The sequence below is a fragment of the Callospermophilus lateralis genome, chromosome 7 (assembly GCF_048772815.1).
Source record: "Callospermophilus lateralis isolate mCalLat2 chromosome 7, mCalLat2.hap1, whole genome shotgun sequence".
NCBI lineage: Eukaryota > Metazoa > Chordata > Mammalia > Rodentia > Sciuridae > Callospermophilus > Callospermophilus lateralis.
The window spans coordinates 68467513-68490832 of record NC_135311.1 but is presented as its reverse complement, the minus strand read 5'-3'; the positions used below and the strand labels follow the sequence as shown (position 1 = coordinate 68490832).

Below are 23320 nucleotides of genomic sequence, written 5' to 3'. Positions count from 1 at the left end.
GCAATCTGCCACAATTGAACCAAAGGTGGGTATGTGGCACATGCCTATAATTTCAGTGGCTTGGGAGGCTGAGGCAGGAGAATTCCAAGTTCAAGTTCAGCCTCAACAACTTAGCAAGGTTCTAAGCAAGTTAGAGCCTGTCTCAAATTTTAAAATAAAAACAAGGGCTGAGGATGTGGCTCAGTGGCTAAGTGCCCGAGGGTTCAATCTCTGGTGAAAACAAAACAAAACAAACAAACAAAAAACAAGAAGATACAAAAACCTAAATAGAGAAATAACAAGTAACAAAACCGATTCAGTTTAGAAGACTTCTCCAAAAATAACAACTCAAGACTGCATGGTTTCACTGTTGAATTTTACCAAACTTTTAAAGACCTAACAACAATGATTCACAAAATTATTCCACTGTAGTGAAAAGAGGGAGCCTTCCAGACTCGTCCTTTGAGAACACCATTACACTGCTACCAAACCCTACAAGGACACACCAAGAAGAGAAGAAAATATACATCATTATCCCCGATAAACACACATGCAAAATCTTCAATAAAATACTTGCAAACTGAATTCAACAACACAATAAAATGTTCATACATGATGATTAAGTTGACTTTCATTTCAGGGATTCAAGAATGGTTCAACATATCTAATCAATACATGTAATGCATCACATAAATAAAATTTTAAAATTACATGATCATCTCAACAGATGCAGAAAGTGTCTTTGATAAAATTCAATACACCTACATGATAACATCTCTGAATAAATGAGATATAGAAGGATCATACCTCAACATAATAAAGGTCGTATGTAACAAATCCATTGCCAACATCATACTGAATGGAAGAAAACTGAAAGTATTTCCTCTAAGATCAGGAACAAGACAAGGGTATACCCTCTCAGTGCTCTCACTCAATACAGTGCTAGAAAATTTAGCCATTGCAATTAGACAAGAGGAAGAAATAAAAGGTACAAACAGGAAAGGAAAAAGGCATCTCTATGTACCAATAATATGATTCTATACATACAAAAACCTAAAGACTCTACCAAAAAAACTTTTGTAACCAATAAACTAATTCAGGAAGGTAGTAAGATACAAAATCAATATGCAAAATCAGTAACTCTTCTATACATCAATAATGAATTTGATGAGAAAGAAATCAGGAAAACAATCCCATTCAAAATAGCAAAGAAAATACTGAAAGAAAATAGAGGAGTAGTATCCAGTGCATATTGACAACCCCCCTCCCAGGAAATTAAATTAAATCTATAGTCATGTTCATTGGAGGTATTTGAGCTATGGTTCTTCTTGTACTTTGGTCATACTTTTCTCTATCTTTGGTATCTCATAGTTGTTTGTCTACCTTCTCTTCTCATTCCCCCACCCCATTTGTTTTATTTATTAATTTTTGGATAAATATATATCAGCAATGGTGAGGTGCTAAGCCACTCAATGAGACACTGTCTCTAAATAAAATACAAAAAAGAGCTGGGGATGTGGCTTAGTGGTTGAATGCCCCTGAATTCAATCCACACTACTCACCCCCCAAAAAATATCCAGGAGTTTATTTCTTCTCAATTAATTCTGCAGAATTTAATTTTTTCACCAAATTATTTTTCTTACTCATTATCACTCACCCTATTAATAGTAGCAACCTGAATTCTATCCCTAATAATTCTAGCATGTCAATATCAACTAAATAATCAATTCTACAAAAACTTTATGTTGCAATATTAATCTCCTTAGAAATATTTTCAATTGTAACATTCACAGCCACTATATTTTGTATGCTCTTCAAAGCAACATTAATCCCAACTTTAATCATATTATCCAGTGAAGAAATCAAACAGAACAATTAAATGCAAGACTTTATTTTCTATTGTACATATCTGTTGCTCTCCACAACTTCCTATAGCATTAATCTACACTCAAAATACAGTAGAATCACTAAAGTTTTTAGCTGACCATCACAAAGTGTTATGATTTGAATGTGAGGTGTCCCCAAAAAGCTCACAGGTGAGACAATGCAAGAAGGTTCAGAGGAGAAATTACTGGGTTGTAAGAGTCTTAATCCCCTGATAGGGATTAACTGAGTAGTAACTGAAGTGGTAGGGTGTGGCTGGAGGAGGTGGGAATTGGGGTGTGGCTTTGGGGTACATATTTGTATCTGGAAAGTGGAAACCTCTCTCTGCTTCCTGATCAGCATATGAGATGTTTCCCTCTGCCACACTCTTCTGCCCTGATATTTTGCCTCACCTCAAGCCCTGAGGGATGGAATTGGCCTTCTTTGGACTAAGACCTCTGAAACTGTGAGCCCTCAAATAAGCCTTTCCTTCTCTACAATTGTTTTGGTCAGGCTCTTTAGTCATAGCAGCAAAAAGCTGACTAAATTTGCAAAGCTAAACCACATCCACACAACTGATCTAATAACATTTTGTGATTAATGTGTATAAAAGCTTTTACATAAAAACACACTCTGGCCTCCACCTATGACTATCAAAAGCATAACAGAGACTCCAATAACCAGATCTGTGGTCCTTTTGGGTGTATTGTGGATACTAGGAGATTATGGTATAATATGAATCACTACAGTTCTAAATCCACTAACAGATCATCTAGCCTATCCATTTTTTATATCATCTTTATGAGGTCTAATTATAACAAAATTTATTTCTTACATCAGATCAAAAGTCATTAATTACTTAATAACCTATAAATCATATAGTATTAATAACAATTGTAGTTATTCTTATTCAAACATCATGAAATTCTACAGGAACCACAGCCTTAATCATTGCCTATAGCTTCACACCATCAATACTATCCTGCCTTGCTGACTCAAACTATAAACAAACTGTATTATTAACTTGAGGATTATAAAAATTTCTTCCTTCTATAGCAGCCAAAAGGTTACTAGCTATTTTCACTAATTTAGCCATATCACCTCCATTGACCAAATCAGAGAAGTGTTTGTAGCTTTATCTTCATTCTGGTGATGCAACCTTAGCATTTGTGTAATAGGACTTAATATGCTTTGACAAGCAAAGTGATCTACAGATTCAGTGGTCATCAAAATATGAATGACATTCTTCAGATAAAAAAATTTAAATTTATATGATAGCACAAAGACCCTGAATAGGCAAAGCAATATTGGGCAAAAAGAGCAAAGCTGGAGGCATCACAATACCTGATTTCAAGAGGTACTACAGAGCCATAGCAACAAAGACCACACCATATTGGCATGTAAACAAACTTGTAGACCAGTTAATAGAACAGAGGACCAGAAATGAATCCACACACCTTCCCCTCACTGATTCTCAATGAGGGTACCCAAAACTGAGACAACGGAGGAAGGACAGACTCTTCAACAAATGGCACTGGGAAACTGAATATCCACACGTAGGAGACTGAAAATGACCCCTATCTCTCACCCTGTACACTAAAGAACCCCAAATGGATCAAAGACTAAAGTATAAAACCTGAAATTCAGGAACTACAAGACGAAAACAGCAGAAGCACTTTAAGATATTGGCACAGGCAATGGTGTTTTAGATAGGATCACAAAAACAAAGGAAACAAAAGCAAGAATTAACAAATGAGATTACAACAAATTAAAAAATTTCTGCACAGCAAAGTAAGAACACTAAAGAGGCACCTTACATGAAAATCTTTGACACCTATTCTTCTGACATAGGATTAATAACTTTAAAAATCTTAACAACAACAATAAAAAACCTAAGTAATACAATTAGAAATGGGCAAATATCCTAAACAGATAATTCTCAACAGGAGAAATACAAATGGCAAATAAATATGTTACAAAGTACTAATATCTTTAGTTATCAGGGAAATTCAAATCAAAACTACTCTCAGACTATATCTCCTTCTGATTAGAATGCCAATTGTCAAAATAAATAATAATTATTATTAATATTAATAATAATGGCAAGTTCCGGATTTGGAGAAATAGGAGCACTTACATGTGGTTGGCAGGAATGTGAATTAGTACAGCTACTATGGAAAATGGTTTGGAGGTTTCCCTAAAGTAAACTTAGAATTTACCATGTGATCCAGCTATCCCACTCCTGGGCAAATATCTCATATGTGGAAACAATAACAACAACAACAAAAGTGACTAGAAAGTAGAAGAGGGAATATTAGGGACCAGGATTGGGGCTGGGAGAGAGGAAGGGAGAGAGGAAAAGGGTAGAAGAAGGATCTATGGACCTGATCAATGCACAGTATATGCATGTATGGAAATATCATGGTAAATTCCATTAACTTGTACAATTAATATATGCCATTGTTCATGAATTTAAAATCCCCCCAAAAAATAATTCCTCTTAGCACACAGATTGAGATCTAATGAATTATCAGTTCCACTGAAGTAGCATCTTCTAACAAATAATAGGAAATACCTAGTAGAGAACACTAGTTATCAAGCTTCTGGTTGGGACAAAGACTTTAATTTATTTTTGTTGTAGAAAGAATCAGGCTATGGAAATAAATGGAGCAAATTCAGAGCTTTCAAAGATCCTCCATTTTATATAAGGTCAAAGGTGATACATGCAGTTCAGATGGATCTAATTTTGATCTCTTTGATGGTTGTGCCAAGAGTCCTAAAAAGACCAATGGACTAAAACACTATTCAACTGGGACACAGTAAGACCACCCTATAATCTCAACAAACCTTAATCCATCACCCTGGGAAACACTGTATACTCTGAATTCTATCAATATACAAGGTGCTGGAGTCTCAGAGGTTTATAGACTTCAGGAGGATGCAGGTATACATGAGGAGTTAGTGAAACATGCACCTTTTGAGTTTCCCTTTGAAATCATGTCCATGCTTAACATGTTGGTACTTCCCTTCCTGAGGAACCAGGGCACTGTCTGTCAGGCACTACCAGGCCCTGTCCAGGCTCACCTTTAGCTTATGGTCCAGATTACTTTCCAACCTTCTCAGAAGGTTCTCCATTTTCCTGTCCAACTTCTTCTCCAGCTGAGCAATGTGTTCTTTTAAGCTTCCCTTTTGTGCTTCCAACATTTCCTGTTGCTCTTGCTGTTGCTGTCTTAGCAGCTCCTGTTCCTTCTCAGCTGCCTCCCTCTTGAGCCGTTCAACTGTTCCACAAACGTTTTAGGGAGGAAAACAAACAAACAAGCAAAAAAAAGTTAGGTCTGAGCTCTACTATCCTAGCTTCACAAACCAAACTTATTTCAGAAAAGGCAAGAGGGATATCTTAATCCTCCCTTTAGCCATGATAGCCACAGTATGTTTCCAAATGTGATGAAAAACTGATTTGCTGTACTCCCCTGTTGCTCCTCAGATTTAGCAGAGCATGTGTTCCACAGCAGGAAGAATTTTCTGGTTTCAGGAAGGTTTTCCTGTCCAGTCAGTCAGTCTATGCAGGAACCTCCCTACTCTCTGAGAGCTGTGACCTCCCCTGTACCTGCTATGGCCTTCTTTTGAGCAGTGAGGGCTTTATCTGACTGCAGGATGGATTTTTCTATGGCAAATTGTGACTGCAGGAAGCTCTGAAGGACCTCCTTTGCCTGGGGAACCAAGAAGGAACAAAAACATTTTAGGCATCAAAGATCTAGTCTTCTGATAAGGAAGTTATTATTCAATAGACTGACTTTATTTTGCATCATTCTTAGTTAGGATCCCATAGGGATTCCTAACCTTCTAAGGACACAACAAAAGTCCGTGCTCTGGTGAGACATGAAAACTCTCTACAGCAGACTCCTCTTCCTTGAGTGCTGCCCACCAGCCACCCCAGTCATATGTAAGAGCAGTTCTACAAACACGTACCCTCTCCATTGTTTGTGGTATGTGCACATCCTTTTTCTGGATCTGTTCTAGCCTTCCTTAACTAGCATCATATCTACAGTTTGTTTGACTTGTGTCTTCCACCTCCGATACTAGAAAGCGTTTCTAGGCTGCCTTCTGAGTTTCTTTTCAGCTTTGTTGAGATTAACAAATAAAAATTGTATACTTTGAAGTTATATAACATGATGTTTGATATATGACTGCGTTGTTGAATGGTTCCTACAATCAAGCCAGTTTTCATATTGATCACATCACACAGTTACATTTTCCATTGTCATGAGAATGCACAAGGCCTACTATCTTAGTAACATTAAGGTACACAATATTTGTAAGCCATATATCTGATAAGAGGTAATATACAAAGCATATTAGAAAATCATAACTCAACAGTAAAAAAAATAAATAACCTGATTACAAAATGGACAAAGGACCTGAATAAACATTTTTCAAAGAAGAAATTCAAATGTCAATCAGATATTTGTAAAAGTGCTCAACATCACTAATACCAGTGAAACACAAATGAAAACTACAATGAGATCTTAGCACATCTGTGAGGATGCCTATTATCAATTAGTCAAAGGACAAGAGATGTTTCTGAGGATATGAAAAAAAGGGAACCTTGTAGAATAGCTGGAAGAATCTGAAGTGGTGCAGTAGGAGGATCCCCCCCATCCCCCCGCCTTAAAAATAAATTCTGAGTTTAAAATGGCTGCCCATGAGCTCTGTCACTGACAGACTGTTATGATCTTAGGTCACGTATTAGGCCTTCTGTGCACTACCTTTCTTAAGGGTATTAATATGGAAGATAGTAACATGTACTTTGTGTATTCTGAGAATTAAATAGGTAATGTAAGGAAATCACCAAAACCTGTACCTGATGTAGGAAGAGAATGTTCAATATTTCCTACAACCACGTCCATCATCATTCTCTGCTACTATGAGTACACACCAGTTACCGTTAACTTATGATAACCCTATCACTTCATATACCATTGACTGTTATTTGTCCAACTGAAATATGTTAAGCCTCACAAGAACAAAGTCATTTCTTTCATATTGTACCTTCTGTGTTTTAGCAGAAAAAAATTAAAACCGCTTTTTTGATAAGTAAAAGAAATGGTTGGTTTCACCTGAATTCCTGGTTCTAAACCCTCTCTGGGAAGAACTGTTTCTGGTTTACTTAAGAGGATCTTACTAACAGGGGATATAAAATCATATAAATGTCAACACATAGCCATTCTCTGCTTTTGTTTCACAAATAATGGTGGGAGCTTAGTTTTAGAAGGAGCAGCACAGACCCTCTGACCACATACTGGCCCTCTCCCCTCCCCTTACTCCTCACCTTCACTCCTTTCCTGGACCCTAGATTGTACTGAAGTTCTACCTTCTTCTTTGCTTCTAAGTAGAGTCTATGGCCTCCAGGAACAGAGAACGCTCCTCTTGAGATGCTTCGCATCAGGGGCCCTGAAAGCTGCTTGAGCCGAGCCTGGCAGCAGTTGACAGATACCTCTTCATTCTGCAGCAGGAGAGCTTTTTTCTCTCTCTCTATGGTGTCCTGGAAGGGAAATGTAGGGAAGTAAAATACAAAGAAGTTGTTAGAAGGAAGGCCCAACTGGTATCCTCTCAGAAAAAGCAGTCTGACCGCCTCAGAGAGGACTGGAACATAGAAGGAGTCAGGAGACATGCTTCAGTCCCAGGTCTGGCCAATTCATTGTGTGACTCTGAAAAGTCTCTTACCTCAATGTCAGTCTCAATATATGTGAAATGATGGAGTTGGAAGACATAAACTTTATAGTTTATTTAGTAATAGTATGATTAACAGCAACTGAAACCCTAACAATCACTAATAAAATGTTTAATGTTTAATTCTGGTTGAAGTAAAATTCCCCTCAGAGAATGCGGGTTGCTACAGATGAAAATATATGCATGGCACATCTACCCACCAGAAACAAGTTAAGTATATTCTGAGCAGAGTTTTGACTGCTTTGCAAGTTCTTTCCATGACAGTTTCAGTGTGTGAGGATATAAGAATAGGTGCATTTGTTTGTTTGTTTCTATTTGGAAATTACAATCCAGCTGGATTTTCCTCAATATGAAATACGAGAATTTTGTCAAATTAAGATCTGTCCTAAATAGTCTGAAAGAAAAACTTTCTGTGAAGGTGCATCTGATCAGCCAAACTAAGTTGTCACCTGAGAGTTCTCTCCTCTGTGTCCACTTCCTGCCTCGCCCCCGGGTCTGTGAATATGATGGTTAGTAATCCTATGATTACAATATGTGGCATTACACAGGATAAATATAATAAATAAACAGTACCCTATTGAACCTAACCACATCTGCACATTAGAACAGTTTTTTCCAGCTGTGGCAGAAGGGAAAACAGAGAGACTAGAAAGGAAGGAAAGATGGGAAAAATCACTGGTATGTTGAAGATGAAAAGGGTTCCCAGGTGTCCAGATGAGAACTAAGCCCATTTTATATCTTGTTTTCAGCTTGTGAGGCACTGAGCAGAACCCCCACATATCCTATGCTGGGATCTAACCTTACTGTGAGCTAATGAATGCATGCTCTTTTAGGCTGTTGAGTACATGACCATTTGTTTTGCAGCAATAGAAAACAAAGTGTCATCTTTTAGATAAAGAGAGCACTTGTAGCCTGCAGAGTCTTGTTACCCACAAAAATCTAGGTTATTTCTGAGATAAGAAGGATACAAACCCTGGAATAAAAATGTTAGGCCTAGGGGTTTGGGATGTGGCTCAGTGGTGGAGTGATTGCCTAGCATGTTTAAGGTCCTGGATTTGATCCTTGGCACCACAAAAAAAAAAAAAAAAAAAAAAGACTATCAACCTTATTCCAGGACAAGATCAGGAAAGGTATAAGCTAAGGTTAATTACCACCAGCTTCTTCTGGAACTCCAGCTTGTCATCCTTGAAGGAGAGCTCCATGAAGACTTCGATGGCTTCCCTCTCACAGGCTGTGTGCACCTCCAGCAGCTCCTGGAGTGTGTCTGTGGGGAACTGCACCCACTGGGCCATCTGCTCACTGTAGTGGTGGGCTGCCTTCTGCACAGCTGCTGAGTTCTCACGCTGGGCCAGAGTGGTCACTGCATTCTCCAAACAAGGCACCATTCCGCTGTTGATGGCATTCACATAGGTCTCCACCAAACTCCCCAACCCTGAATAAGGCCGAGAATAGGTATGCATGTCAAGTTCTCACTCAATAGGATACAAGAGTCTGAGACTGTGTTTTTAAAATCACACATAACACCATGGACTGATTAATTCTCACCATGAAGGTGATGGAAGTAGGAGGTGGTGCCTTCTGTGAAGTGATTAGAGACAATGGGGGAACAGTTCAGAATTAGTATGTTACAGGAGACCCCAGAGAGCTAAATTGCCCCTTCTACCATGTGAGGTAACAGCAAGAACTCAGCAGTCTGCAACCTGGAAGAGTTCTCAAAAACTCTACCATGTTGGCACCCTGATCTTGGAGTTCCCAGCCTACAAAACCTGGAGAAAAAAATGTATGTTGTTTCATACTCCCAGTTTAAGGTATTTTTAAATAATAGTCCAAAGGACAAAGATAAACTAACACATGCCTTGCATACTTTTTCTATCAGCACATACAATTTCACACCTTTTCTTCATTCTATTACTCACTGGGACTTAACAGTTTAAAATATTGAATACCAACCTTCATCTAAAATCTGATTTAGATGATTATGATCCAGCTATCCCACTTCTTGGTGTTAATCCAAGAGTACTAAAATCAGCATATTATAGCAATACAGCCACCTCAATATTTATAGTAGCAAAATCCACAACACCCAAATTATGGAATCAAACCAGGTATCCTTCAATTAATAAATGGGTTAAGAAATTATAGTATATATATATACCTATTGTGGCTAAATACAACTCCATATATACAATGGAGTTGTATTTGGCCACAAAAAATAAATAAAATTATATCATTTGTTGGTAAATTCATGGAAATGGAAAACATCATGCTAACTGAAATAAGTCAGTCTCATAAAATCAAGAGTCAAATGTTTTCTTTTATATGGGGAAGCTAGGAAAAAATAAAGAAATAAAAGAGGGAGTATTAAATACATAAAAATATAGAGAAGATCATGGAATAGAAGAAGGAAATTGAGAGGGAGAGGAAAGAGATGGGAAACAGAGAAATGTGGAATGAATTTTTTTTAAATCATGTTAAGTACATTCATAAATATACCACAAGGAATCTCACTTTTATATATAAATAGAAAGAATTAATCAAATATAAATAAATAGGTGAGTGATAGGAAGATCAGTGGAGAAAAGGAAGAATGGGGGGAAAGAGGAGGGAAGAGAAGAAGGGCAGACATGAACTGAAATTGAACTCCATGCATGTGTGATTTTGTTGGGAGGAACCCAACTACTATACTAACTATAATGTTCTAAAAAGTTTTAAAGATATGGTCTGAGATCTTTACAAAGCTGAGTTTTAAATGGTTACGGTGATGAAAGCAATTGAACCATGAAAATCAGTGTGGACAAGGGACTAAAGGAGGTAGGATCTAGGCAGGTTCCTCAAGCCCACATCCCATTAGTAAGGAATTGTGGTCATTTACAAATATCATAATATTGTGATTCTTCTTTCTCTTTTGAAAGATAAAAATAAAATAAAATAATCATGGTTGTTCAGGAAAAAAAGAAACTATTTTTTGTTAACTGAAGAGAAAAGTAGGATAAACAGATAGACTAAGGAGGTAGGGGAATCCAAAAATCATTTATTTCTAATTATTAAGCATTCAAGAGATTTTCAGGGCCTCATAAGCTAACATTTATTTTGGACTGGTTTAAACTGCCAGATAGTCTCCCTTTTCACAGGACCTCCATTGAAAAGACAATGCAGTCTGTTTTTAACCCTATCACTTCTATTTCATCCAAGGTGGGTCCCTTCATATATGTAGGAACTGTCCATACCAGTGATGTTTGAAGTTTTGGAAAATAAAATTAATAATAGGATTTTGTAAATCCTGTGACATGAACACTTACACATTTTCTTGTGGTATATGAATATTGATAAATAGTCTATACTCTTCTGTATAAAAAGAAATAAAAAACTGAATAGCATGTACTATGATTCAACAAATATTAGACCACACAGAAGTATCATTTAAGAAAAGTAAACTCACGATTCCCAGTGACTTTGACTCCTTCCCTGAGAGTCTTGATCTTTGCGTGGGTTAAGATGTGAGAACGGAAATTTTTTGATTGTTCCTGGAATTCAGGATTTAGTTGATTTTCCAACACGTCCTCAATATGAGCTAGGAGCTCCTTTTCATATTTTGGTCGGTCAAAAACAAAACACTTCCGGTTGGGAAAGAAACGTCTAATACAATCCCTTGATGTGTTAGTATTTTTCGCTTTATCATTATCACCTGAGGAAGAGGAAAAACAGAGTCACCCTGAGCACAAACTAGGGACAAGGCATCTCAAGCATATCATGACTTGGAATTATTATTCATTGGAATCTTCTTAAAGATCCAATTTTATATATTCATTCAATGGCTTAGTGCAAATCAAACTCATATCAGTGATGCATCTCTGTAAATGAATTGTGGGAGGCATGTGCCCAGGAAAAAAAAAATTTGGGTTGGTATCCACTGAACCAAGATCAGCACCTGTCTTATAAGATTTTCAGGAGTGATTTGATTGGTAGATGGTTACATATCAATTTCTGGTCTGATAGTACTGATAGTGGAAGTCCAGCTGTAAGACTGAATGAAGAGGAGCCACAAATAAAGATAGTGGAGCAATAACTAAAATAAGACAGATGACACATTGTTAAGGAAAACTGTAATCACTGTTATTCACACAACGAATAGGATTATGTAGTTTGGGTATAAACTCTAAAGAATATAAACTCTCAAAATGGAAGCTATATAATTTGTCTCTACATAATAAACTTATGGGTTTTATCAGACACTCACCCACCTAAATGCAATACATTAGAATAATTTATTAACTGAGAACAGTATCATCATAGGTGCTAATATGAAGAGAATGATATGGTAGGGAAACACAAATGAAGGCTCTGGCAGGCAGCAGAAGTATTGAAAAAGTTTGGAAGGGACTGTTTAGGTCTATTTGGAGTGTAAAGTTGCTTTTATGGAAGACATAACTAGCCACTCCCTGAAAAGTTAATACATGTCTGTTATGGTTTGGATGTGAGGTGTCCCCCAAAAATTCATGAGTGAGACAATGCAATAAGGTTCAGAGGAGAAAAGATTGGTTTATAAGAGCCTTAATCTATCAGTGACTTAATCACCTAATGGAGTTGAGGCAGGCGTTATGTGGCTGAAGGCAGGTGGTGTGTGGCTGGAGGAAGTAGGCATTGTGGGTGTGACTTTGGGGTATATATTTGTATCTGGAGAGTGGAGTCTCTCTCTCTGCTTTCTGATCATCATGTAAGCTGCGTCCCTCTTCCACACTCTTCTGCCATGATGTTCTGCTTCACCGCAAGCCCTGAGGAATGAAGCTGACCTTCTATAGACTTAGACCTCTGAAACCGTGAGTCCTTAAATAAACTTTTCCTCATTTATAGTTATTCTGGTCAGGACCTTTAGTCACTGCAGTGAAAAAGCTGACTAAAACAATGTCTGAAAGGAGAATGAATAAAACTGAACAAAGTAGGTTCTGCCTTGTAATTCTATGACTAACAATTAACTAGTACATTGTTTTTCTCATTGTTTTTCCACAAAAAAAGGAGAAGCATAAGAAAGAGCAATGTCAGGTATCTGGAAAGGTTTAGTGCCTGACATAAGCTAAATGCTAAAGTACAAATTATTTTAAGTGAAAATTGGTTTGGAATCACTTTGTACACATTCATGCCCTACTCTCACTGGGTGAGTTAACTCTAGTCATTAGAACTTATCAAAGAGTAATAACCCAGAACCCAGTCATTTCTGTAGACCTGAGCTAGTGTGAAGTACAAGGCAACCCCAGAGATGATGGACAATGTTCATCAAATATCAGCCCTTACTAGTCAGCGCCCCACCCAGATCATGCTCATATACCTGGAATCATCCTCAAGGCATTCTCCAGGTACTCGTCTTCCGTGATGGGGTGACCACGTAGGTTCAGCTCCAGAGTGAAATCCCGTACAGTCCAAACAAAGTCTGGAAAGAAACTCACAAATTCTGTGGAATCTTCTACTCCATCAAGTCTCGGGGAAAACTTCACCCTGATTAGTTCTGTGAGTTCTGTCACATAACTAGGACTTGGCTAAGGAAAAGGAGCTGCCAAGCACAATTTCCTTGTTCCCCTTAAAAAATTATTACGAATGCTCTCCCTTCCCCTGGGTCCTCTCTGCCCTACCAAAGGCAACTCAGCCACTGGGGGAAGGATTCAGCTTGGTCTCCATTCCCTCCACAATTTCTCAATAAACTAGAACGGATACTGCATCTTCTCCAAGGCATCATTGTTGATGGTGCCCATGCTGTTGTACACCAACATGCTGCTCAGAAGCACAGCCAGGGCAAAGATCCACGTGTCATTCTTAGGGTCACCCTGGAAAACATGTTAAAACAAGCACTGAATGACCTTTTCCTTCAATGTTCATTCAGGTTTTGTTCTTGTTGTTGTTGTTCAGTTATTTTTCATTTGTTATTACAGACAGCACAGTGTTGACACAAAGAAAATAAAACATGAAAACAAAATTAAATCTCAGCTTTGGCAATGAAATTTCTGTGACCCCTGTTTCCTCATCTATGGAAGGATTCTAACAATACTTTCTTCAAATGATCCTTCTTTTTCTGAATGAGATGAAATAAGAAAATACAGGTTGAAAAAACAGAGTCCAATATGCAACTAGTTGCTTAGTAGTAAGAGACCAAGTCTCACTTAACAATAAGAGGACCACATAATACATGCTGTGCTAATCACCACTGAGCACTTAAGTCAAATCCACAAAGCATATATATGTGTGAGCTACTAAAAAATGTTGCTCACCTTGTTTATTTGGTGAAAAACATACTTAAGCACAGCAATTTTTACAATCTACATGATTATCTAATAATACATTAATTTAAAAACAATGACAAACAAGGATAATAACATAATTAAAGTGTTTACATATTAGTAATGAATCTAAAGTAAAAAGAACAGTTATTATATTGAATAAAAATAATGAAAGTGTCAATGAGAACAAAAGTTACTGAAAGTAGGAAATGACTGTATGTGACATACAATATAACTGGAAATTACATCTGAGTGCTGAAGTTTTTGTAAAATGTGGACTTAACAAAGGGGTATGCAAAATAGAAATACTTGCAGAAGCCAAATCAACATTAGAATTAAATAAGCATAGAGTTCTTAGGTCTGACTGTCTCAGAGCCAAGGGAAGATACAGAAGATGTGACTTCAAAGCTAGCTCTGTGGCGAGATGGTGAGAGCCTTGAAGAGGCAAAGCTGCTTTTGTGTTGACTGAATCACTGAAGAAGCCAGCAGTCAGTTGTAGTAAAACTCTGATATGTTTTATTACCTGCTTGAGGAAATGAAAATCCTGAAATTCAAATCCAGAATATGGGAATTTGGAAAAAAAATATTATGAATATACTGCATTTCCCAAATTCTAATTATTTAAGAAGTAAATTGACTGAGATCAGAACAAGTTGGACTTAGAGAAACAACAATAGGTTTTGGCACCAAGACCGTATCTTTGGTATGTTGTTTTATAAGTAAGAACAGAATATCTGCTTAAACTTGGGAGCAAATGAACCCTACAGAAATATAGATCTTGTTTCCAATTTAATCTCTAAATAGGGAAGGAGGAAAAGAGGGAGAGACAGATACAGAAATAGACATGGTGTCTTAATTGCACTCTAATGTAAGATTCGGCAAACTAAAACCTGAATTAAAAGACCTCCTGCCTGTTGGTGTCTCTTAGTGTGCTTTCTAGGAAATTCACCTGGTTCACTCACACCCAAGCAGTGATCACATGGTATTCTAGCTGACTTATACACACCATCTCCTCAACAGAGTTGAAGGTTCTGAGAGAGCAGGACCTTTACCTCATCAACAGTACTTGCCCAAGACCCTATATCTCAGCTTCTCCATAAAGGCTTACTAAAATAGATGAAACTCTTCAATTCACTTCTCAGGAATACAATTTTACCTAACGTATCACATTATATGGTATAAATTCAAAGAGATCGAAGTAAGTCTCATTCCATAGAGTAGCATTTGGGGATTTCAGGAATGAAATACAGAAGTTGAAGTAAAAAGTACCATGGAAAGCTAAGAAAAAATACCAGAATAAAAAAGATCTGTCTGAGATTCTGCCTCACCTTTTGCACATCTCCCAGGCCCTCAGTGTCCAAAAGAACCAGACTGTGGTTTGGCTTTTTGGGGTGGGGCATACACCACATCCAGATGCCCTTGGTTTCAGATTGTACTGTGGATCCCAGAGGAAAGCCTGCAAGAGAAGAGCAGATATTCAGGAACCTCCTGAACTACAGAATCGCACTTGTAGGATCATAAGAGCCGGTGATACGAGATACTACTTCTCTGATTTTATATATTTACATGTACGTTTCATATATTTATAAAGTATAAGCATGTATATCCATATGTATATGTGTGTGTGAATATTTGTTTTTAGTGGGTGTGGATATGTTGTTGCATATAGTATATTTATGTTTTATTTTACAATGATAATACTTATTGCAATGAAAAAAAAAGATGATGCTTCTCTGTTCTTTGAGGATATCCAACTTAGTGTCACATAAACACCTCATATTTTTCTCTGTAAGCTTCTCCCACATTTTAAAGTTTGGTTTGTTCATAATTTCTAATTCCTCTTCCCATTGTAAGAAAATGTGCCTTCCTGTTGGTGTGGCCCACCAGTGCACTGGATGAAAGAAGTTACACTACACACAAAGATGCTTTGATTCTTAGCTGTCCAACCACCCTGACTTCAAAAGGAAGTTAAGCTAGTGATGGTATTGTAATTAGATCAAGTCCTTTTAATCATCTGAGGAATAAACAAAGAAATTTAGTCAACAATTACTTATTAAGTAACTATTATTTTCCAGGTACTATAGATAAGTTAAAGCTCCAGGAGATACAATAGGACTGAATGAGGCTGAAATACCTGCCCTTCGGAGGCTAAACCCTGTGAGTACCTTGAAAAGATGGAGATGGAGACTCAGAGATAGAAAGAAACCAAGAGTGTGTGGTATAGAGATAATAAGAAAGGAAAGAGTTTTTAGGAGCAAGCTGGTGAAACAGGAGAAGTGATGCTAAGCAAGGGTCCGGGATGGATAAAAAGAAACATAATTTGAATCAGAAAAGACAGGGTCATTGGTATATATTGAAAGAGAAAGAGCAATTCAGTGGAATGTTGGGTTTTAAGAAAAGAGAGGAGTTGATTGAAAAGTGGGAAGAAAGTATAAAAAGGAAATTGAGACAATATAATTTTGCTTGAGATAGAGTTTTAAAAAAAAACAGTGATATGGCAGCCATGATGAGATACATAATTCAGAGAGAGCATCAAGTTAATAAGAATAAGATATCAGAAAAAGGAAAACCATGGATGGGTGAAGGTCATTGTAAGAGCTCAGGTCCTAAGCTGCTAGAAATGAAGGATATCCCTTTTACAGGAAGCTGAAATGACAGATGTAAATAAAAGCATTGGATACATTGACAAGGCTGCAATTTTGCTGGAAAGAATTAGATTTGTTGGAGAGGAGATTCAGAATCTCCCTCCTTGTTATCCTGAAGATGCAGTGACAAACTGAGATAGAGCTGGATTGAAGTAAACAGCCCTGCCGAGGGACCTCACTCACCAAGGTTTTCTCCAGCAAGACGGTTCATCAAGTAGGACTTTCCTGTGCGATAAGGCCCTACAATAGCCACAACCACCACAGGCTGAGAAATCTTGCGAAGAATCTTCAAGGCTTTCTGGTTCACTCTTAGCTGCTCATTGTTGTTTTCTACCAGACACACTGGGACCAACATAATTGGTCCAGACGTCATGGTGATCTACAAAAATAAAAGGGCCTCACTGTAGAAATAAGATCGCAAATTAGTTCCCCCAACCCCTGAAGTTTAATCAAACATGTTATGACAGGAGGAAGCTCAGAGGATTTCCATATTTTTCTATGGCACAAAATGTAGGATATCATTTGCATAGGGCTTCCTCTACTAGAAATCTGAAGTTAAAAGTAATGAATAAAAAAATTTGAAGTAATGAAGTAGTTAGATACCAGTCCAAGGTTTTACTTCCATAATAAAAATAAAATTCAAGCAATGTTTATCATGCATTGACAGTCTATACAAAGCTGTCACATATGTTTTACATACCTGAGCTCATTGATGTTTACAGGAATTTTGAAAGTTAATGCTATTTATACTCAGTTTGCATATGTACAAGATGAAGTTCAAAAAGACTGAGGAGTTTGCTTCATCATATCTAGTGAATAGTGGGAGTCCCAACGTTTGAAGCCAGGAATGTCACTTCCCTACACCATGCTTTGTGACCACTCATCTGGCAGAATGATCTTTCTCAACAACATTGCTTCCTGTGCTCCTTAATCAGTAACATACAGGGGCTTTCCATTGACACTCATTTACCAACAGCATGATGCTCTGATCCATTAGTGTGATGGAATGAACTCCACTTATTCCTGTAGAGTCAGGCCTGCATACCAGAAACAGGCCTGCACACATGAGAGGTCTTGTTCTCTGCTATTTGTCAACTAAAAATTGGAATAGGAATGAAAATAGAAAAACTATGCTTCCATTTGTAAAACAAAAGTATATAAATGATGTCACCAGGAATGAATCTAAGAGAAGGAATATCTGAACTTTCAGTAGTCTTAAACTTTCTCTATAATTCAGAATTATTTTTTTAAAACAAAGATTTAATTAGAGCTTATTAAGCATTAAAAGTTCTATTATTGCATGAATCTCTTGGCAAGCATTTATTTAGCTTTGTATATCAGTGGCTTTCTATGATATAACCAATTTTTTATTGTAATAATATGTAAGAACATTCTGTTGAAGTCACTCAAATATATTTATATTTTAAATGCTAAATATTCAGCATGTATCTATGACTTTCAAAATTTTTCAGCTCTACAGTTTACTACTGCTACAGTTTGTATGTTGAATGTGCCTCAAAGGCCCATGTGTTAAAGCTTGGTCCCCAAGGTAGCACTTTGGGTAGATGGTAGAACCTTGAACATGTGATGCCTCATGGTAGGTCTTCAAGTCACTGGGGGAGTGCTTTTGAAAATAACTGCAGATTTCAGCCACTTCCTCTTTTTTCTCTACTGCTTCTTGGCCACAAGGAGGATAGTATTGCTCTGCCACACACTCTTGCTATGATGTGTTATGCTAGTGTCATCGTAGACCCAAATAAATGAAACCAATTGACATTGACTGGAAACTCCAAAACTGTGAGCCAAAAGAAACCTTTTCTCTTGTGTGCTGATCATCGCAGATTTGTGTTATAGTACTGGAAAACTGACTAACACATCTACCCATATAACTTGAGCAAAGAGCTTAAGCTAGCTGGGTGTCAAGGAATGAAAACAAAACACATTCGTCATTTTATGAGGGTTACAGGTTAAAAAAAAAAATTCTTCCTACCTCAAGTTTGTTTTGAGATTTAAACGGAATGATGTAACCTTTATTGTAACATTATTTAATCAACAGATTGTTGGTTTTGATAAAATTAATCTCCATTTGTGCACAATATGTCAAAATGCATTCTATTGTAAATTTAATTAATTAATTAATTTTAAAAAAGATGAATCTGTAAAATCTACCATGAAGATTGATCTACCAGATAATGTATTTCAAAATATTCTGTAAATGTAAGTTAAAGAGACATACAGTGTAAAAAAAATTTTCATTGGAATGAGACATTAGTAGGCTGAAAACATTGTTTTTGTTTATGTTTATTTTGTTAGAACCTTTAGGCTCTGTGCATATGGAAAATAAGAACTCCTTTTGGCCACATTAGAATTCTGGATTTGCTTTCCTTTTTTCAAGGAGCAGATTAAGGGGACTGCAAAATGATATGAATTTGATAGCAGAATTTATTTATAAAAACCAGGCCTGTCATGCCTCTATTATTAAAGAACCACAAATTGTAGCTTCACATTATCAGAATAATGTTTTTCACTCTTGCTCAGAAAGTCTTTTTCAAAATGTAAGACATAAGAGTATCACTCAGAGTGGTTGTAAAACCCAGATTCCCAAACTTAAGAATCAATGTGTGGTCAGGCATGGTGGCACACACCTGTAATCCCAGTAGCTTGGTAGGCTGAGGCAGGAGGATCATGAGTTCAAAGCCAACTTCAGCAACACCAAGGCACTAAGCAATTCTGTGAGACCCTGCCTCTAAATAAAATATAAGAAAGGGAGGGGATGTGCCTCAGTGGTTGAGTGAGTGCCCTGAATTTGATTCTCCATTCCCACCCCCAAAAAAGAATCAATGTGTGTAAAAAAGTCACCACACATGGGGTACATACACATTGATACACATTGGATTACCTTAGATTAATCCTGATATCCCTAAAGAAAATAAATCTATGGAAAAGAAAAAGAAAAACCTCAGTTTTGACTACTTTGACCTAAAGGGAATAGATGTAGGTACTTAATTTTTCCACCAGTATAAATAAGAAACAATCTTTTCCAATGATAATAGTGATAAAATACTAGGGACAAACTCTTTTTTCTCTGTATTTGCAAACCACCATCTTTGTGAGGTCCTATTTGATCAGGAAGGTCCTTGAGGAAAACTAAAATTTTCCTTTTTTCCATTTTCTCAATTGTGGTAGAATTAACAACATAAAACCTTGTTAAATGTACAGCTCGGTGGTTTCAAATATCTTTATGCCGTTTTTGCACCAAAACCACTATCCATCTACAAGATGGTTTTCATTTTGCACAACTAATACTCTGTATCCATTAAACAATATAATCCCACATCTCTGTTACCCATCCCTAGGCTACTACATTCTATTTTCTGTTTCTATGATTTTATAATACTTGAAGTTTCAAAATAGTTCAAATAAGGAATCACCAACTATCTTTTTGTGACTGGCAAATAAGCCACTTGGCACAATGACCTTATTCATATTTGTAATATATGTCAGAATATTCTTCATTTAAAAGACTAAATAATATTCTATCAAATACATATACCACGATTTGCTTATTGATTCATGCATAATTATGAATAACTAGTGGCTTCTGTGTTTTACACATTACAAATAATTCTGCTCCGAACATTGGTGAACAAATGTCTCTTTGAGACCCTGCTTTCAATACTTGTGGGAATATAGTCACAAGTGGAATTGATAAATTATATGATAATTACATTTTTTAATTTTCTAAGGAACCATCATTATCATTATTCACAGCAGTTATATCCTTTCACATTCCCACCAAGAGCTCAGAAGCATTTCAGTTTCTCCATATTCCTCTCAACACTGGTTATTGTGTATATGTGTGTTTGTCTCCCTTTATTAACTTTTATTATTAACTTACTTATTTCATTAACGGGGTGAGGGGTGGGGGGTGGGGATTGTACCCAGGACCTCACTCATGATAGGCAAGTGCTCTATCATTGAGCTACATCCCTAATCCTTATATTCTATGTGAACAACCTTCCTACTGAGTATAAGGTGGTTTCTCATGGTAGTATTGATTTATGTTTTCATAATAATTTGTTATCCTGGGTCTCTTTTCATGTTCTCATTGTATATTTATATATTGTCTTTGGAGAAATGTTAATTCAAATCCACTGCCATTTTTGCTTCAGGTTAGTTTTGCACTGCTGGATTTAGAAGTTCACTGTATAGTTTGAATATTAATCCTTAATTAGATATACGATTTACAAATATTGTTTCCCATTCTCTAGGTTGCCTATTATCTTATGTCTTCTTTTATTTCTTTCAGCAATATTTTGTTCTGTTTTTTATTTCAATTTTTTAAGCTATTGTAAATGAAATTGTATTTCTAAAATTTCCTTGTGCAGAATATTCATTGTTAATATATAGGAGTGCATCTAATATTTGAGTGTTGATTTTAGAGGCTGCCACTTTGCAGAAATTTTTATGAAATTACCAGAGTTTTCTACATCTCATTACTTAGGAACAGAAAAGTTTAATTTTTCCTTTCCAATTTGGATGTCTTTTCTTTCTTTTTCTTGCTTATTTTCTCTAGCTAGTTCTTTCCAGTACTATGTTGGAAAGAAGTGAAAAAAGAGAGCATCCTTGTTTTGTTCCTGATCTTAGGGGAGGAGCCTCCCATCTCACTGTTACTTCCAAACTAGCAGTGAGACTAGCTTTTAGACTAACAACAACTAAATCTAGCAACTGCACCCTGCAATCCAGGCCATCAGACTATCTTCTCCCTCACCTCCCCATTTCTCATATGCCACTTTAAGTCAGAAATTAAGGAACTTAAGCTCAAGACTAAATTATATGTAAAAGAAAGTCCTTGAATAAGCATTTCTGCTCTATCTCTGTTCAGGGCAGTGTGATCCAAAAAGGCTACCAATTGTTGTCCACTCATCTTGTTCTCTTTCCTCCATCCTATTTTCTGATGTTATTTTATAGAAGATGAAAACATACTGAGGATTATTTTTCATTCTCACAAAGGAAAACAGAGTGAAAAACTGAACTTGAAAGTGAAAGTAATTTTTGTGTCTGTTTGGTTGCTTGGATGACACATTGAGAGAAACCACAGGTTTAAATCATTTAGTAATTGTTTTCATCAGCTTTTTCACCACTGTGACCAAAAGACCTGACAAAAACAACTTTAGAGAAGGAAAAGTTTGTTTGACATTCACACTTTCAAAAGGTCTCAGTCCATAGACACCTGGAACAGAACATCATAGCAGAAAGGTGTGAGGAGGAAAGCAGCTCAGGTCATGATACCAGGTAGCAAAGAGCAACCTCTGCTCACCAGCAACAAACCCACAGGCACATCCCAAGAGACCTGACTTCTTCAGCCACACCCTACCTGCATACAGATACCACTCAGTTAATCCATTCAATTGTATTAATGCCCCAATTAGGTTAGAGCTCTCATAACCTAATCATTTACCTCTAACCTTTCTTGTATTATCTTACACGTGAGCTTTTAGGGGACACATATAATCCAAACCTTAATAATAATTAGTTTAACTGTTGATTAAAAGACAGATAATTACAATCTCTTCAGATCAGTATTTTCTCTTAAAGATCATCTTTCTCACTGTTTTCCCAGTGGTCAACAGAGTACAGTCAGGAAACATTAGAGAATGGGAGTGGACAGGAGGAAGCTACTCCACAGCCACCTGTCTACCAGAGTGCTGGATTTTGGTCTCTAGTTAAGGTCAGGGTGAAGAGAATCAAAATCAAAAGTATGTGATTTTGTTCAAGGATACAACTGTTTGGGGGGCTTTTCATTGCATTTTTAACCAAAATGGAAATTGGAGTGAATGGCTGAAGCCAAGTGAACCATCCTCTGTTGCTGCACACCTGGACTTTGATTTCAACACCCTGGGTGTGTCCCTTCTCCCCAGTTGGCCTAGGGATCCTTGATCTCCACAATAGATATAGAACAGCAGGCAGGAATGTCACCACAGTGACCAAAGACTAGAGCATTTCAACATCCTACCTCAGTGGTACTATTTTAGTAGGGTAAGGATTGATGTTTATTTTAAATTTTTACTTGCTCATCTCTTGCTCATCTCTCTCTCTCTCTCTCTCTCTCTCTCTCTCTCTCTCTCTCTCTCTTCTTGTTATTATTATCTAGTGTTATCAGTACTTTTCATTAAGACTAAAATCATACATGTGTATGTTGTCTCCAACTTTACATTCCAAATTCATTCCTATTATTTCCAAGCTTATTCTACCAATTTTTTCACTAGAGTAAATCTAGACAACGGGAACCTGGAATTCATATATTTGGGGTGTTTTATTTAAGTAAACATGACAAAATATTAATTCAAAAGTGATTACTGGGGCTGTGGGTGTTGGTTCATTGTTAGAGGACTAGAGTGTTAGGCTCTGGGTTCAATTCTTAGCACACACACACAAAAAGTGATTATCTATTGAACACACAAAAGTGATTATCTATTGAAAATTAATAGATTCAGAACCATGAACAATTAAAAGCTAACAAATGCACCAGATGTGGTGGTACACATCTGTAATCCCAGTGGCTTGGGAGACTGACACAGAAAGATCACAAGTTTGAAGTCAGCCTCAGCAATTAAGCAAGTCCTAAGCAACTTAGTGAGACCCTATCTCAAAAAATAAAAAGGGTTGGGAATGTGGCTCAGTGATTAAGTGCTCCTGAGCTCAATCTCCAGTACAGAAAAAAAAATGCTGACAAATGCTGCAAATATCATCTCTACTTATTGTTTTTGATCTTTAATTAAGGCACTTCCTCTCGTATTTAAGTTTCAGTATGAGCAATCATTCAGAAAACAATGT

The 23320-nt window shown here is 36.9% G+C and overlaps 1 protein-coding gene across 1 annotated transcript in view; it reads right to left on the bottom strand.

Moving 5' to 3' along the window:
* Positions 1-23320, bottom strand: part of LOC143405176 (guanylate-binding protein 7-like) — a 30154-nt gene that overhangs the window by 2774 nt on the left and 4060 nt on the right. Inside the window, exons 2-10 of the mRNA XM_076863556.1 lie at positions 16667-16862; positions 15167-15294; positions 13279-13388; positions 12896-13092; positions 11012-11257; positions 8724-9004; positions 7172-7384; positions 5450-5552; positions 4927-5120 (exon numbers count right to left, since the gene is read on the bottom strand). Of these exons, the coding sequence (XP_076719671.1) occupies positions 4927-5120; positions 5450-5552; positions 7172-7384; positions 8724-9004; positions 11012-11257; positions 12896-13092; positions 13279-13388; positions 15167-15294; positions 16667-16856 (1662 nt within the window). The 5' untranslated portion in view covers positions 16857-16862. The remainder of the gene's footprint in view (positions 1-4926; positions 5121-5449; positions 5553-7171; positions 7385-8723; positions 9005-11011; positions 11258-12895; positions 13093-13278; positions 13389-15166; positions 15295-16666; positions 16863-23320) is intronic.